The sequence below is a fragment of the Euprymna scolopes genome, chromosome 27 (assembly GCF_053919585.1).
Source record: "Euprymna scolopes isolate OS-2025 chromosome 27, ASM5391958v1, whole genome shotgun sequence".
Classification (NCBI taxonomy): domain Eukaryota; kingdom Metazoa; phylum Mollusca; class Cephalopoda; order Sepiida; family Sepiolidae; genus Euprymna; species Euprymna scolopes.
In genome coordinates, this window is record NC_136508.1 from 89,657,381 (window position 1) to 89,675,387 (window position 18,007).

Consider the following 18,007-nt stretch of genomic DNA (forward strand, 5'->3'; position numbering starts at 1 on the left):
TTAAATCTGGCCCCAAACAAACAAACAAACAAACAGGAAAAAAACAATAACAACAAAAGAATACAAAAACAATAATAAGAAAAGAATCCATAAAATTCAATCGAACTTGTAAGTTTTTTTTTTTATATTTAGATATAAAATAATGCAGGTATCATAAAAATTTAATTAAACTTGAAAAAAAACGCGGATTCTATTTTTACTTTCACCAATTTTCCTGAGTATAATTACTCTGGCAAAAAAGATATCCATACAAAAAACAAAAAAAAAAAACAGATAAAATCATAAAAAAAAATATCATGCGTGAAGTTCAAGCCAAAATAAATAATAATTATTATAAAATAGGTCACACACGCAAAAAATTCTTTCCTTGTAAAAATATTGACGGCTCCCTCAGTGGGACAACGTACAACATCAGAGCTGATGCGTAATTCACTAGTGGGGTTAGCACTCGTGTATGTCAGCCAATCACGTTTTATAACTTCATCCTGTTTTAGTTTTTAATTTGTTAAACACGTGGTTAATTAAAATCCAATTATAATCACATCCTTACGTTTGAAATAATAGTGTGATTAAATGCTACCTATTGTTCATTTCAAAATGTAACCAAACTGCTGGTTGAATTAATCGATACCGGTGTTGAACTTAAAGAGCCCCTTTTTAGGATTACATTTTTCAACTAGTTTTTTCAAGGTTTACAATATCTTTTTGTTCATTAAATTGTTAGGTGGAAGTACAGAATAGTTATTTACAAACAGCCGGGCACACAAGCAGCTTTGATTAGAATGAAAAGATAGCATCAATAGTTCTAACAAGCGATCAGTTAGTATGCGTAGTTGCAGCCAGCAGATTTTGTGTGGAGGTAGTATTAAGAGCCACTTAGCATGTTTTGACAGAAAGGTTAGTAGTTGCAGTTAAAAACATGTAACAACGAAATCTGTAAAGTATATTTTTTTAAATCGATATTGTATCAAAATATATAAAATATCTCAAATAAATCAGAATAACATGAGCATTATACTTATCACTATTCCAATTGAATTCATTAAATATTTGGTGGAGAAATTAAATTTTTTTATGCTGGTCCTACAGCTCTCTCTCTGTAAAAATCAATGTGGAAGTGATAATTCTAGCAAGCAGTCAGTCTGATGCTGTTCGGAATAAAGAGGAGTAGTAATAGTTCCAATGTTATGTTATTATAGAGTTGAATGTAATAATAAAAAAGGAAAGCGCTCCTGTGTGTGTGTGTGTGTGTGTGTGTGTGTGTGTGTGTGTGTGTGTGTGTTGTGCGGTCATACAACTTACCTTCCGATGGGATCTGAGAGAAAGAGAAATTAAAAATGTCAGCCATGGATTTATAAGGTGTAGTCTCGTGGAATCTCACGAGATCTCATCTTCCACTGTACATGTATGCAAATGGAATGGGGTCAGTTTTCTGATAAAATGTCTGTTGGCAGAGGCAGTTGGGAGAGATGTGCTGGAAGTTGAGAGAGAAAGTTGTCAGTGACGAATTCTAGCTGGACTTTTGCGTATTGTATTTGGTTTATTTTGTTTTGCTGTTTACAAGCCCATTTAACGTCAAGCTATTTCGGCATAATGGGGGACAAATTCGATCTTAACTTAATACCGGAATTCAACGGCTTGACCACGGTACTTGACTGGGTGGAGAAGGTGGAACTACACTGCCAGTTTTCTAGTGTGAAGAACATTGAACGTGATGTCTCTACGTCTGTCCGTCGGAGCTTTCGCAATATGTCAACAGCTGAAGAAAAACAGGATTATGAAAGGATCACAGTGACATTATACAAGGCGTTCGCTATTGCCCCTGCCACTGCTTGGGAGCAATTTGAGGCAAGAACCTTGCATCCCGGTGAAACTGTCGACGTTTATTTGGCTGAGCTGACGAAAGTGACGGTGTTGTTTGGTGGGCTGCCTGAGTGGGCCTTGACATGCAAATTTTTGGCAGGGATCTCAACTGGAGCAAAGCAATTCCTGCGGGCTAGCTCAAGCATAGCTTCATTGTTCCTTAATGGCCTGAAAGACCGAGCCAGGACCGTGATGACAAATACTTATAAGATGGGAGAACCGGTAGTCACTTCTGCAAAACGCGCATTAAATGAGAATAGACCATCCCAGGGGCCCGTCCTGCGCAGTGAAGTCATGTGTTATAGGTGCAATGACCAGGGTCACATTGTGAGGAACTACCGGAGGTGACTAACAGCTATTCGCTGCTACCGATGTAATAAGACTGGTCATATGGCCTGGAATTGTTTGGAAAACGGGGTCGGGGACAAGGTGCCAGCATCGACCTCTACCCCAAACAGAAATTAGACAAGGCACTTCCGCCCATTCAGATCTATGTCAATGAGACATTGTGCTCAGCACTCTTCAACTCTGGGTGCTCTTGCACCGTAGTGAGTGCGGGCCTCTGCCGCACTTGGAAGAAGAAGACTACTAGATTAACCACCGTCAGTGGAGCGACGCAGACATATTGCAGGGTGGGCACTGTGAACATCTGCACTAAAACTGGAAATTCAGCTTACATCGAAGCGCTGGTAGTACTCGAGAAACCACTCAGCTTTGACCTGCTCCTAGGCTATGATGTCATCAGAGCCCTAGGTGGTGCTCACATAACACAGATGGGGGCGATACAGTTTCAGGAAAAGGTTTCAGTGTGTGCTGCTTTGAAGATTGATCAGCCAGACTTTATTGTCGAGTTTGACCAGCAGCAGAAGGCTTGGACAGCCGCGTGGAAGTGGTCGGAAAATCAGGAACCAGCCAGACTGCGAAGCGAGGTAACAGCGTACCATGTGCCTGACCAAATGAGGCCTGCATATGAAGAGAAACTTCGTAATTGGATCAAGGATGGCTGGTTGATTCCCTACTTCTATGAGAAACTTGGACCTCCCAAAGGCCTGATTCCGCTGATGGTAGTTGCTCAGCACAACTAAGCAAAGGTGGGGCCAGTAATGGACTATTGTGAACTGAACGCGCATGTTGATACATTCGCGGCAGATGCTGAGGTTTGTGCCAGCAAGTTACGAGAGTAGCACCAGCAGGGTTCCAATGTGTCTCTGCTTGATCTAAGAAAAGCATACCTTCAGGTCCAAATCAGTGAAACAATGTGGCCATTTAGACGGTAGTGTTTGCTGGCAAGAGGTACTGCCTTTTTGGGCTGAATGTGGCACCCCAAATAATGAAGGCCATTATTAACACTGTGTTGTCACAGGAAGATATAATAAAAGATGGGTCATCGGCATACCTTGATGACATATATGTGAACGAAGACATTGTGTCATCATCATGTGTGAGGGCCAAACTGGCTGAGTTTGGTTTGACGTGCAAGGATCCAGAACATTTGGTGAATATCATTCGTGTCTTGGGCCTGAACATTCGACAGGAGTGAGGGACTTTGAAATGGAGGCGTGGAACTGCAGTTCCTGAAGTGCCTGATGTCTTCACTAGGCAAGCAGTATTCTCCCTGCGTGGAAAACTTGTGGGGCACCTACAAGTGTGTGGATGGACTTGTGTGGCAACAGGCATCATAAAAAGGAGAGCAAGTACAGTCACCAAAGGCTGGGATGATGAAACAGCCGATGATCTGTTGATTTGCATGGTGAAGGAGACCATCGCAAGGGTAAAGCAGGATGACATCGCCAAAGGAGACTGGTGCGTGCAAGTAGATAAGCTGAATGTGTGGGTGGATGCAAGCTCTCTGGCAATTGGCGTGCTGTTGGAAAAGAATGGTGCTGTGATTGAGGATGCTTGCTGATTGTGACCGGCGAGTGACGCTGCTCATATCAACCTGGCAGAGCTTGATGCAGTGATAAAATATATCAACCTGGCATTCCAGTGGAAAGTCAGGAAATTACGCATACACACAGATTCACTATGCATGTATCACTGGATATCAGACACACGTATCAGACAGGCAAGACTAGGGTGCGCACTAAGGCAGCCAGCGAGATGCTGATCAGACAAAGGTTTGAGACCATAAAAAAGCTGGTAACAGAGTACAACCTGTGGATGCGGTACTGGTCACTTCAAATTGCAACTTTGCTGATAGGCTCACTCGGGTGCCACAGAGACACCATGAAGAAGAAAGCCGAACCAGTACCATTATATGCTGCCTCTATTGAGGTGGCAGATGAAATCAGGAAGATAGACCACCTCAGTTGACACCCCAGAATGAGACGGACATGTGCATGTTGTCCAATCCATCGGTGTCCAAAAGTGCAGTGAAAGCGGTAATCAGGGAATGCCAAACATGCAGTCAATCGACCCCACCCTGGCCAGATGGTGGAAAGCTCAGTTGGGAGTAAGCGCGACATAACCCACTACAGCAGCAATTCCTCATGCTGATCGATTGTGGACCGACATTGTTGGCAATCTGGCGCCCATTAATAAGACAGGATTCCTCCAGTGTAATCCATGAATTGGAGTCCATATTTTATGAAAGGGGGCCGCCTGAAGAGATCCTCACAGACAATGACATGGCCTTCTGCAGTGGGGAGTTCAGATGTATCATAGACGAGTGGGGGATCCAGCTCAGACAGATGTGCATATGTACCAAGTGGCAACGGCATAGCAGAGCAGTGCCATCGAAGCATGAAGAGGATCGCAGCAAGAAAACAATGCACGATCACAGAAGTGGTCTATAGATATAATGCAACACCAAAGGATGGCATCATTGCTTCAAGCGCACCCACCAATGTGATCCATTGCTATCGAGTGCACATCAAGGATGCCCATCTGCCTGATTGGCAGGAAACCCGAGGGCCGTATGAGTTAGGGGACACTGTTTGGGTGAAGCCTCCCAATAATCGATGCACCAGCAGCTTTCAAAGAGGGTGAATCACTGGCATTATCAGTGAGCAAGCCGTGCTAGTCAATGGTACTCAACGTCATGTGAAGGATATCCAGCCTGCCCTGAATACGAACCAGTTGGCGTGTAGCAGTAGTGGTGAATCGTCAAACTATGACCTGTGTATCCGTCCTATACCCCACGATGGTACAACTGTGAACCCCAACGCTGACGCCAATAGTTCCAGAACCGTTTCTGAGAGCTTTTTTTTTTTTTTTTTTTTTTATTTGACACAGTAATCACCACTTATCAAGGCCCGGAAGCCACTCAGGGATAAGGGTTATTGCAAGTACATTACGTTAGTGTGGAGATTTGATGAAGTGTTTACTTAAGGGTTCATTAGGAATTTGTTAACGTTGGACTTGAAGACATCCAAGTTGTAGTCCGGTGGGAAGTAGGCAGACGGAACATAGTTCCACAGGCGTGCAGTTCTAAGAAAGAAGTTTTGTTCATGGAATCCGCATTTTGATTTAGGCACAGATATAGAGTGGGGGAAATTTTTCACAGTGGATTCAGCTAGATGGGTGTTTTTCGTGAAAGATTGGCGAGGGGGGACCAGAGATTGGAGTTCAGATGAGCACCTGCCATGGAAATAACGATAAAACAAGGATAGGCTCACAACGTCTCTTCTGTGGGAGAGAGGTTGCAGGGTAGAGAAAAGGGCATCCCCCACTAAGCCACGAAGTCTATTTTGTACTCTGTCAAGGCAGGATAGGCTGTTTTTATAGCAGCTCCTGCCCAGATATGGCAACAGTATTCCATCCTTGGACGTACTTGGCTTTTATATAGATAGAGAATTGCATCAGTAGTGAGATATCTTCTGGAGCGGTAGAAGGATCCCACCATCTTTCCAGTGACCTTGGCAACAGACTTGATGTACGTGTTCCATTTCAGATCAGGAGTAAAGGTCAAACCCAGAAGCTTGTCAAAACACGGGGCCTCGTCCAGACGAGAGCCATCCATCACAATTGATGCCAGATGGGGATCAGAGGGTTGATGATGTAATGATAGGACTTTGGTTTTGGATGCATTAAAGGTAACCAGCCACATCTTCCCCCGCTGAACTACGTGCTCGAGATCAGAGGAGAGAGAATCAGAGAGAACTTTGTCATTTACAGCCTTTGATGTGTTGCCGTAGATGGTCGTGTCATCAGCATAGATGTCAACGAATGATTTAAGTATGTGTTTAGGGAGGTCATTGATGTAGATCAGGAAGAGAGTTGGGCCCAGGATTGACCCCTGAGGGACTCCAGCATTTATATTGCAGGCCTCCGATTTTTGTCCATCTCCCACTACTCTTATGAGCCTATCGGAGAGAAATGATTTAATGATTGAGAAAACATTTCCAGTTATACCGTAGCTGGAGATCTTGTGAAGTAGACCCTTATGCTATACCTTGTCGAAGGCCTTTGATATGTCAAGAGCAATTGCCCTAGAAAGGAAGCCTTTGTCAAGAGATTCACTAATCCTGTGGGATATAACCGTCAGCACATCTGCGGTAGATCTTGCAGAGCGGAAACCATATTGTGTGTCACTAAGAAGGTTATTCCTGCTGAGGTGGTTGACTATTTCTCTATTTAATATGGATTCCAGCAACTTACTCATAATACACAGGAGACTTATTGGTCTGTACTGAGAGGGAGATGACTTATCACCTGAATTCTTAAATACAGGGCAAACTGATGAGGTCTTCCAGGGAGTCGGAAAGCACTTCTCCTTAAGGCAGCGCTTAAATAGTTTTGTAAGTATGGGAGCAAGTTCTGGTTGAAGCTTTTTTAACACTATAATTGGGATGCCATCAGGGCCAGTTGCTTTACTGGAATCTAGGTTCTTGATTAGCTTGGCGACCTCATGCACGGATATTTGTATGTTACCTAGCTTGTTCTTGTGTTATAGGAGGAAATATGGGGAGTTGATGGCCTTCGTCGCATGGGGTAGAATTAGCTGCAAAGTTCTTTGCAAATAGTTTGGCCTTGTCTGACGCTGGCGAGATGACCTCGTCCATTGATAATGGTTGGGATAGAACGCACACTTCTATTCAGGATCCTATTTGTTATTTGCCAAAACTGGTGGGAACCAAGCCGCTGATCAGCTACCTTGGATTTAACAGACTGGGCATATAGCCCTCTTGCATTTTTTCTCTCTGATGAAGATGAAGAAGTCCAGCCTGTGGTATGACTGTACACCCTAACGCTGATGCTAATGGTTCCAACACATCTTCTGAGAGCTCCAATGAAGGTGAAGTAGTCCAGCCAATCCCCCTTCGTAGGAGTACCCGCAACAAACGACCACGTCCACCATACCACATGTGTAGTCTGGAGACCAGGGGTGGGGGTGTAGAGTTGAATGTAATAATCAAAGAGGAAAGCATGTGTGTGTGTGTCGTGCGGTCATACAACTTGCCTTTGGATGGGATCTGAGAGAAAGAGAAATTAAAGATGGCAGCCATGGATTTATAAGGTGTAGTCTCGTGGAATCTCACGAGATCTCATCTTCCACTGCACACGTATGTTTTCTGATAAAATGTCTATTGGCAGGGGCAGTTGGGGAGACGTGCTGGAAGTTGAGAGAGAAAGTTGTCAGTGACGAATTCTAGCTGGACTTGTGCGTATTGTATTTGGTTTATTTTGTTTTGCTGTTTACCAGCCCATTTAACGTCAGTTATTGTAATATGAATAGTTACCCGGTTGGAAAACTCTTAAAGAACGATTTTGTAAAAATGAATTTTTTAAAATCGATATTATATCAAATTATATAAAATAATATCTGAAATGAAACAGAAGAACATGGAGATTATTATTATCACTATTCGAAAGGAATTCAGTAAATATTTGGCAAGGAAATTAAAAAATTGTTTTTTCATGCAATACCTACGGCTTCATTACTCAATAGTAGTCTGCAAGTAACATTTTGTTCGTCGAGCAGTTACTTGCTCGACTAATATATATATACACACACATTTCGAATGCCTCGAATGAGTGCTTTTAGCGATAAAAACAAAACTACTTTATGATATTAAGTGAAATTTTTTTTTTGGAACTTCATTCCATAACGGGTGCGTAGAATATAATCGTCTTTTGATGGGGGACGTAAACTGCACAAGTACTGCGATCATTTTAGAATTCAAAGTGTTGAGATCAGTTTCAAATATAAATTTAACGTTAAATGATCATCGTTTCTGCCCACCCTAATTCTTTATGGATGTTTACTAAATTGTTTCCCACTAAATTAAGTTCGATTTGAAAAGTTGTAATCGCTTAAAAAGTAGACACCCCCCTCCTCCAATAAGCGCACATAATTTAAAATTGGTAACACACTACAATGTTTTGGAAAAGCAGCTCATTTTACGTTAAATTTATTTGTGAAATTGACCCTCTAGTTTAAATTCCTAATCGTTTTATATTTATTTATCTTTTTATAATCATGAGTGTTTATAGGCAATGTTTATATTTCATTTTTAAATAGTTATGTGTAAAACGGTACGAAGATGTAAATAATGTATTCTCGTGAAATTATGGTTGTTTTTTTTTTATTCCATTTTCATTTTTCGCCCATCGCAATTATAACTTTTTGTTGCGAAAAGAAAAGTTCGATTCTGGATCCGATTGTGGATCAGAACAAAAATAAAAATGACCTCAGTCTAGAAGAAGTTCTTCAACAATTATTATATTAATGCAAAAAATTGCAGGGAAGGGGGTTAGCCTCGTCTTAAAACAATATCCCCCGTAAGAACCGTTCTACAATTTATTATTAATCAATATTTATTCAATATTAACCTTTTTTCCTAGCTGGCCAAAATGGTCCCTTTTCTGTTGCCCAATTTTCCGGACACTTGAAATTCATTTACGATTTTTACCGAGTGAGTAAATACTTTTCAAAATATTTTTCAAGCATGGAGGGACGCCGTGTTCCTCTTTTAAACTATATGAGTGAGAACCTAACACCTCCCATCAGTGTAAATACTTATTTACAAATAGTCATTTTAAAATTTGGAGGTGAGGTGTTAGCCATATTTTAAACTAGAGGGTAGAGAGCTGAGCCCGGCACTTCTCCAACAGTCCTAATTTTCTGTTACTAAAATGCAGTTTTTCTCTATTTATGAATTTTTACCATTTTTGCCGTTGCCACTTTTACCCTGCTATTTATTCCCTTGCAATTTTACTGAGCACCAAGAACACATAGCTTCAAAATAACAGAGTAAAATATCAAGCAATATTTATTTTTAAATATCATTGGGGAGATGATTTAGTTCCCATTTAAAACTAGCGTAGCCCACTAAATCCCTTTTCAGGACAGTCTTAAAATCTATTTTGAAAATTAAAATTATGGATATTGTAAATATCATGACCTCTACAATAATGTGTTATTGTGATAACTGAAATGATTCTAGATAGTGTAAGATAGAGTATTACCACAACTTCCAATTTCACACCCATTTGATGGTATTGTGCCTAATTTGTGAAAATATGCTATATATTTTACCCAATAAATAATTCAAAGTGTAGTATCTGTTCTAATATTACACTTTATCCTGCCTCTGACAGAAAAATCCTTCTAGACTGAGACAAATTTAATTGCCGTTTCAATCCAGAGTATCCCTTTTGGGAGAGTTGGATTCCCTATATTAAAAACTGACCTTGTGTCTAACACTATCTTCGTGTAGGGGACGACAAATAAATAGAATCACTTGTAAACTAACTCAAACACCCCAGACAAAATGAGATTCTATATTTTTAGGCGATTATGTGAACATATTAAAAAAAAAACAACAAAAAAAACCCCCACTAATTTAAAATTTAGAGAGTGCGATCAGTTTAGTATATATATTTAAAGTAAAATCGTCTTCATTTTCAGACCATTATAAATTATTATGATTGTTCATTAAATTCTTTTACAACTTATCCTAAGTTGGACCGGTAAGTTCATAAAACCCGCATATTATCACTTAAAAAGTAACCTCCCACATACACAAACGCACAAAACTTACATATTATAGCAATCTTTGGTTAACTGTCCTTAAACGTTAGAATTACTTGGATATGGAGGCTCATTTTCTGTTAAATTTACCTGTAAAACAGACATTATAAATTCTTAAATTTTTTATTTTTTTTGCTTCTCGTCTGGTGGATGATTTTCCAGAATAAGAAAGAAAGAAAAGGGAGCGAAATAAATGAATACACAACAAATAAATGTTACCAAAAACAAGCGAACCTACATTTTCAACTACCTGGATAATTTTTCCTTTTCTTTTTTTGCACTTTAACTTATTTTAAAGTGTTTTTTAACTTAAAATAATGGTAGTGTAAAGCCTATTGAGTTAAAACAAAATAAAAATGGTGATATTATTTAAGCCATATTCGAGCCTCGATAATAGCTCAGAAATCAAAATACTGATAGAAACGCACCCAAGAAATGTCACTATGTTCACCCGATGTTATGTGAGAACAAGAAAAAAGGCCGACATACGACTTTTAACTCTCGATAATGACTCAAAAATTAAACAATATACTAGTAAAAACCCACCCAATAAATGTTACCAAAGGCAAGATAAGTTACACTTCTACCTAACAAAAGAATATATTTGACTTTTACAAAAAAAACAAAAAACAAAAACAAAAAAAAACAATTCGAACTTTTGCATCACATTAAAATAAATATTAAACAAAAGTAAAGTAAATATATGCTGGTAATTAATTTTCAAATCATAAAACACATTTTGAATATCTTTAAAATAGTTATTTAAAAATACACTTACATTTTATGTTGCCAAATTGTCGAAGCCAAACAGTATCATGTTAATTACCCCCAAATAATTTCAGTTGGTGGTCTAGGTTTTTATTGCATTATATAGGGGAATGAGATTGGTGGGCTCTAGCTGACATTGGCACCGCAGTAGGAATCCCTAGGTATAAACATAAATGATACCGGCAGAATCAAAGAAAATCACACGGAAGCATGACATTTCACGAATTCATTTTAAATTCAATTAAAGGCCAAACCTTTTCACACCTTTCGCCATTCCTTGTCCTATTTGCCAATGCCGAGTAAGGGAACGGACAAAAACCTGGACAAAATCCAACACTATTATATTCTACTTTTGATTTAATTAGCAATAATGTTTGATATTTTTCTTGACAAAATACTTCTTTAAATTTGAACAATTTTTTCAATACATTGAAAATAAACTGCATTCTTCTAAAGGTTATCTAGCGAATTTTCGCAAAGTTTCAAGTTTTATTTTGTTTATATTACGCAGATAAAATAAATTTAGATCTTCTTTTAATGTTATCATGATCTATAGAGGTTAGTTTTACTAATAGTTTAAAAGGAATAAATATTTGTCAACGGTATCAGCAATGAAAAATTAAAGTAATAAAATATTAAAAGAATCTGTTTTGGAATCGGAAATTAGGCACAAATTTTTCAGATTCTGATACCGATTCCAATACCCCGAAAACTACCGATTTTTCCGATTCCTGATTCCGATTAAACGGTACAGCACTTATATATATATATATATATATATATATATATATATATATATATATATATATATGCATATATAATGCTGCCAAAAGAATGTCTGCATTTGTAATTTTTTCAGAAACGGCAAATATAAGCTAAATTGAATATAACTGTTAAAACAACCTATACCTCATTTGATTAGCCTCTATAATTTAACTTGTTCATATTTGACTTTTAATTGAAGTACCCTAGTGTGTACGTCAATTTTAAAAATTACCTTCAAATCAGGAAAGCAAAAAGAAACTCCACAGCAACAAATGAGCTTAAAACCAGTTAAAATATCCACCTTTTAGGATCTCTAATCATAATTGTTGTTGTTCCTAGATTATAAAACGTAACATTTAGTTCTTATACCTAGTCTCTCTCAGTGATCGCCAGCTCATTAATCTCCACCTTTCTGGTTTATTCAATCGAGAAATCGACTGCAGATTGAAACGTGATGACAAAATGGTACGAATGACTGTACAAAAGCACCAAAATACTGGCAGTGTTCGTGATGCCCGTAAATCTGATCATCGTAGAGTTACTTCTTACAGGGAAGACAATGTTATCAAAGTCCACAGCTTCAGAAACAGATTTGAAACGGCTCTCAAAATCCAACAACAGCCAAAAATGCTCCCTTTCTACACTTAAGGACAGATTGAATGAATTTAATTTGCGAGACTGTGTTGCAAGACATAAGCTAATGATTTCTGTGAAGAACAGAAAGCGCCATCTGTGTTATGTGTGTAGACATTAGTCTCAAATGGACAAACGACACAAAGCTAAGTAGAAATCAAATATACTTTATTGCCGGTTATACCAGAAGTCGCACTCCCCTCTCCAAGGTGAGTTACCCCAACCAAGGGAAGTCAGTAGGGGAAGTGTACCTCTACAAGGAGAGGAGCTACGCAGACAAGGGGCAGTGCATTGTTTATACATGTAACAGTCTGGACTTTGTCAGATGCAATGAAGATCATAACTCTTCATATTGATCGAAAGTGATTTTTAATGAAAAAAGCAAGTTCAATAGGCTAGGCAGTAATGGTAGGCAATACGTCCATCGAAGGAAGGATGAAGTTTTAATGCTGCAAGATAATGTAGATTCAGTTTTGGTGTGAGGTGTTATAGTGCCAATGGTCCAGGACCTATAGATCGCTTGCAAAGTCGAATTAATTTGACCAAGTACATTAATATGTTGACTGAGCATTTTCTACCCTACATTGGCCGAAAATCTCGTCTTCCTGCAAGATAATGCTCCCATTCACACAGCTGGCAATGTCAAAAAGTTCCTTAAATATTATGATATTCCGTGTTTGGATTGGCCTGCACAATCTTCACACCTCAATTCTATCAAAAAGGTATGGCATTACATCAAGTAATAGCTACTCAATGATAAAATTTCCAATCTGGAAGAACTTTGGACAAAAATTAAAGAGAAGTGGGATGCCCTTTCACCAGAGTATTGCCTCAGACTAATTCAAGAGAATGCACCAAAATTTGCAGGCTGTCAAATTGCAGAAGGGCTATGCTACTAAATAATAACTAGTTCATTGTGTTCCTGTTGTATTTGTGTTGCCTTTATGTTCTAAAGTTTCATTTAAATAACAATTTTTCATTGTGTGGAGGTTCTTTTTGTCTTCTCGATCTGAAGCTATTTTTTTAAATTGATGTGAACACTAGGATACTTCAATTAAAATTCAAATATGAATAGGTAAAATTATAGAGGAATAAAAGGTCAATCAGATGAGGTATATATTATTTAAATAGTTACAGTCAATTTAGCTTAAATTTGCGGTTTTGAAAAAATTACAAATGCAGACAAGATTTTATTCAATTACTAGACTACCCGTGACCCGTTGGGTTAGTATGTTATCTTAGCTATGGAATTAATGTATGAGTGTGACACTTGTGACGTAAAGAAAATAATTTTTTGTGATATAACAGAAACATTTCTACGAAAGTATATTAAAATGAAAAAAGAATATAGATAGATTTCTATAAGTCATTCTATTTATAATTGTTTATTTAAAAAAAAAAAAAAAACTTACAGCCATTGAATTATAAGTGGTTTGCCATACTTATAGGTAAATGTGCACTGAACAGATACCATAATACTTAAAGTTAAATTCAAATTTTGATATATCTTTTAATTTAAATGCAAAAAAAATACAATTGGGATGCTGAAAACATACACAGTAAAACAATATGTTTTATCATTGCGTTGATTATTTATTTGCAATGCAATTTAAAAAACATATTTTCAGGGTTATTTATTTATGTTGGTAGTGCAGAAGAAAATGTATGAATGTTTTTAAGAAAGCTGTATTAAAAAATGGAGAATAAATTTAAAAAAAAAGAAAGGTGGTGGGTAAATTGCCATAGTAAAATGCTCTTATGGTTGTCAACAAGTTAAAGTAGATTTATTTGTAAGAAAATTGCATTAAAATGACTGAAAAGTAATATGGACATGGACGATGTAAAAAAAAAAGAAAGTATTAAGAATTATTTATTTGGTAATTTAAATGCAAAAAAATTGGGATGCTGAAAACGTACACAGTAAAACAATACATTTTATTGTCGCGTTGATTATTTAGTATAATATATATTTTATATATGAAATAGGTCGATAATTATACATAACATTTGTAATCACGTTTTGCGTTTGCTTCCCATATCTTGAAGTTGTCTATTTAATAAATTTAAGATATTCACTTTTCTAAGGATGTCCGTTTGTTCGAACGAAACCAGTCCACCGATTTGTGTTTATTTGTTTATGCTGTTATGGGTTTATGTTTATGCACACATGCGCAACCGGAAGTCGTAAACCGGATGTTGGGTTACAACACCCGTTACAAGGTCATTTGAGTTTTATAATTATATAGATTATCTTTCTGTTTTTCTATATTTTTTCTTTATAAATTTCAAGTTTGCAAGTTTTAATGAACTGAAATTTTGTTTCCTTTTATCCATTTATTTTTTTCTTAATAAAATGTTTCAATATATATATTTTAATAGGTACACTTATTATAAGCAGTTATCTCCCCTTCAAGCAAATATTATACACTGCAGATCAGCTAAAATTGGTAAGTTGAACATGTTTTAAAAGTATATTTTGTTATAAATTAATAATTATTTTAAATCTGTTGCAGGGCCGGTTGTCCAGGAACAATCGACCCAACGACTAACAAGGCAAAAAGTAAACAACAAAAAGGCCAAGTAGAATGACAGACACAGGTTGTTTGGTTAAAGACGGTTCACCTTTTATTTGCAAAGGAAGCGAAAATTCGTATGATCTGGATGCTGGTCGGCTGGAAGGTTGCATGTCACTGGAGGCTAAGGTCTGGAGGTCTGGAACAGGTACTCTAGACGTAGTGTGGTTCAGGGTTGCTCGCTGGATTTGGAACAATCGGCTGGACATGAAGGCGATCCAGAACGGACAGTGGACACTGAACGCGGGGGTCAATGTTAAGGAACGGACGACACTGAGCAAGCAAGGTTGCAGGCCAGAGGAGCGAGGTGAAAGTGAGGTGGCAGAAAGGCTGCAGGAGGAAGCTGGAGTGAGCTGGAGGCACCAAGGGCTGAAAGGCTGCAGGAATGAGCAGGGAGCCGCTGGAGAAAGCTGGAAGCGCTCGAGATTTGGAGAAGTTCACTGCTGGTGGGTCTCACGAAGCAAACAGTAGTGAATCACATTTGTGAAAAAACTTATTAGCCCTAATAAGAGCTGTTTGAACTGATGCTGAGACGGCTGTTGTCACTGCTGCTGGAATCCTTTGGTGCTGGTGGATTCGGTCGACGTGACTGGTAGCGTCAATCGTCGCTTAGGGAGATTCTTCTTACTCCCCGGCCAAGTTTGTTTTACTTGGCCAAAACGAGCTGTATTCATTTGGCCAGCGTGATGTTAGTGATGTCATTCCCAATGAAACAAACAAACGACTCCAATTTATTCTAGAACAAAATTTATGCAATTAAAAGTAGATTGTGAGTTTGTTGATTCCATTTAAATTAATTTTGTCTAAAAACAAAAATGTAAATTGCCTGTTTTATTGGTGTTTTGTTGATGTATTTGAATTCCGACGTGTTTAGCGAAATCGATGATGAAAAGAGAAAGGGTATGTGAATGAATTCACTGAACCCAGATATGTTCCTACATGTAGCTGATGTTAGCCTATTGTGTCCTTTGTTTAAGAGAAGGGAAAGTGAAGAGGAACAGTAGGAGTGACAAAGAAAAAATGGAGATGGTGATTTGGAAACTGCGACAAGGCCCTCTCCCTGGATAATTGATCATTATCAATTAATAATAGATATACATCTTGTATTTGCTTATTTGCTTGGGAAGGTAACCTTTCTACCTCAGCAGGTGTGTCTAGTTGAGGGGATGGACACTTTTGGAGTTGGATGTACCTTTTGATATGCTGACTGTTACGCTATGGCGTCTGGGTGGGTCGAGACGTGTTCTGTCCCTGACGGTGTTTTTTCCAGAAACGCTGGCTTGACTCTGTCGATGGAAATGGTGTCTGTTCGATTTCCTCAGTTGATGATGAGATGCTTCTCTGAGCGCTTTAGGGACCCTAGAATGTTGGTGTCAGAGGTGTCTTTAGCACATCATTTCTGATGAAAATTAACTCACAGTCCTGTAGTTTATGTGGGACGTGGACTGTTGATAACAGTTGCCTGGGTGGTGTGTACTTTAGTTGGGATATTTTATGGTGTAGTTTCTGAGTAAAAGGACTTGCGGATGTGAGATCAGGAATAGTGTCCTCAAAATATTGGCCGGGTAGTGAGAATGCCGTGCCGAAGACTATTTGTGCTGGAGTACAACCTAGGTCTTCCTTAAGTGAGTTGCAGATTGATAAAAGAATCAGAGGAAGCTCATCTACCCTGTTGCTGGTGGGGTGTTTTGTGGTCAGGGAAGCCTTTAGTGTCCAGTGGAATCTTTCCACAAGGCCATTGGAGCAAGGATGATAGGCCATCATCTTGATGTGTTTTACGCCGAGTAGCTGAGTGAACTCCTGGAAGAGTAGAGATTGGAACTGTGCATCTTGGTGATGATGCCGGGCACACCAAATATGGCAATTCACTCTTTGCTACTATTTTAGCTGAGATATCTTTGATGGGCACTGCTACTGGCCACCTGTAGAAACGGTCGAGCATGGTAAGGAGGTATTGGGGTACTCCTGCAGTATTTTACCCACCGATTTCACGATCTTAGCCGACGTGTTAACACGTGTTAACGCCGACGAAAGCCGAGAATTCGGAGCTACGGTGCAAGAACGCTAAAAGTATGTGAATAGCAACATTACAAGGAAAAGATATTACACACACACACACACAACAAAATGGATAAAATTAATACAAAAAATTTGGATAAAATAAATCACAAACACTTACCGTAAGTTTTTTTAAAGTAAAATCAATTTATTTTGTTGAATATTTTTTTTTTTTTTGGTTCATTTTGTTTTCCGATAGCTTTTTTTGGGGGGGTGGGGTAAGCAACAGTAATAAACACTTCAATGTTTTTTTTTTTTTTTTTGTGTTTTTAACAAAACGTTATTAAACAGTAACAACAATGTTTTTTTTTTTTTGTTTGTTTTTTTTCAGTAATGTTTGTGGGGGGGGGGACAACAATTACTGTTTATCTTTAGTTCCGACTGGAAGATTTTCTACTGACTGTAGAGAGGCAAAGTAGGGAGCAAAGGGTTTTCAGAAGATGTGGAAAGAAGCTCCTTCCCAAACTGGGTAGCCTTCCGCGATTTGATTTATTATGGAGACAAAAGGGTTGTGTCCAAATTTTTGTCTCCACATAAATTCGCATAAATATGTTTCCAACAGCTCCTGGTTTTTTGTTTTTTTTATCGCTAAATTAAATAGCTGAAATGAAAGGCTGTGTATTTTTACTTTGAACAATAAAATAACTGAAATGAAACGCTATGTGTGTAATTTCAATGAAAATTATTCATCTGCTGCGCGTTCGTTTGAAACGCCCTGATTGGCTGATAGAGTATCGTACCGCTCACCATGTTCCGGCGTTTTCCGACGGATGTCGATCAACGCTCGGTTAAGATCGTGAAATCGGTGGGTAAAATACTGCAGGAGTACCGGTATTGGTAATCCTGGCACATAGGGAGAGGTCCAATTATATCAATATGGATGTGGCTGAAGCATGCGTCTGGGTTGCTGAATGTGCCTGGTGGGGGTTTCGTGTGTCTGTGTACCTTGCATTTCTGGCATTCAAGGCACGTTGATACCCAATCACGGATGTTGGTATTCATGCTGGGCCACACAAAATGATCAGCAATTAGTTTGACCGTAGCACAATCTGTGCAGATGGTCGAAGATTTGCCTTCTGAGTGATGGAGGTATGTATGTTCTGGGATGGTCCAGTGTGGTATCTCAGTATATAGTTCTGTTGCTGAAAGGGTCTGGAAATTCTTTCAGTTGCAGGGATGTGTCAGCCAACACTCCCGGGAGGATTGAATCAGATCCCTGGGCCTCTGCTATTAGATCTTGGCTGAGTGGGCTGTCTTCTAAGGTGTTGATGTTGGATCTGGATAAGGCATCTGCAACAGGATTGTTATTTCCTTTGACATATTGGATATCAGAGGTGAATTGTGAGTTGTAGTCCAGATGTCTGATTTCATG

The 18,007-nt window shown here is 38.5% G+C and overlaps 1 protein-coding gene across 4 annotated transcripts in view; it reads left to right on the plus strand.

Moving 5' to 3' along the window:
- Positions 1-18,007, plus strand: part of LOC145248972 (beta-galactosidase-1-like protein 2) — a 1,883,914-nt gene that overhangs the window by 952,572 nt on the left and 913,335 nt on the right. For all 4 annotated transcript variants that reach the window (XM_080110785.1, XM_080110782.1, XM_080110784.1 and 1 more), the window contains one exon: positions 14,384-14,451. In XM_080110785.1, the coding sequence (XP_079966911.1) occupies positions 14,384-14,451 (68 nt within the window). The remainder of the gene's footprint in view (positions 1-14,383; positions 14,452-18,007) is intronic.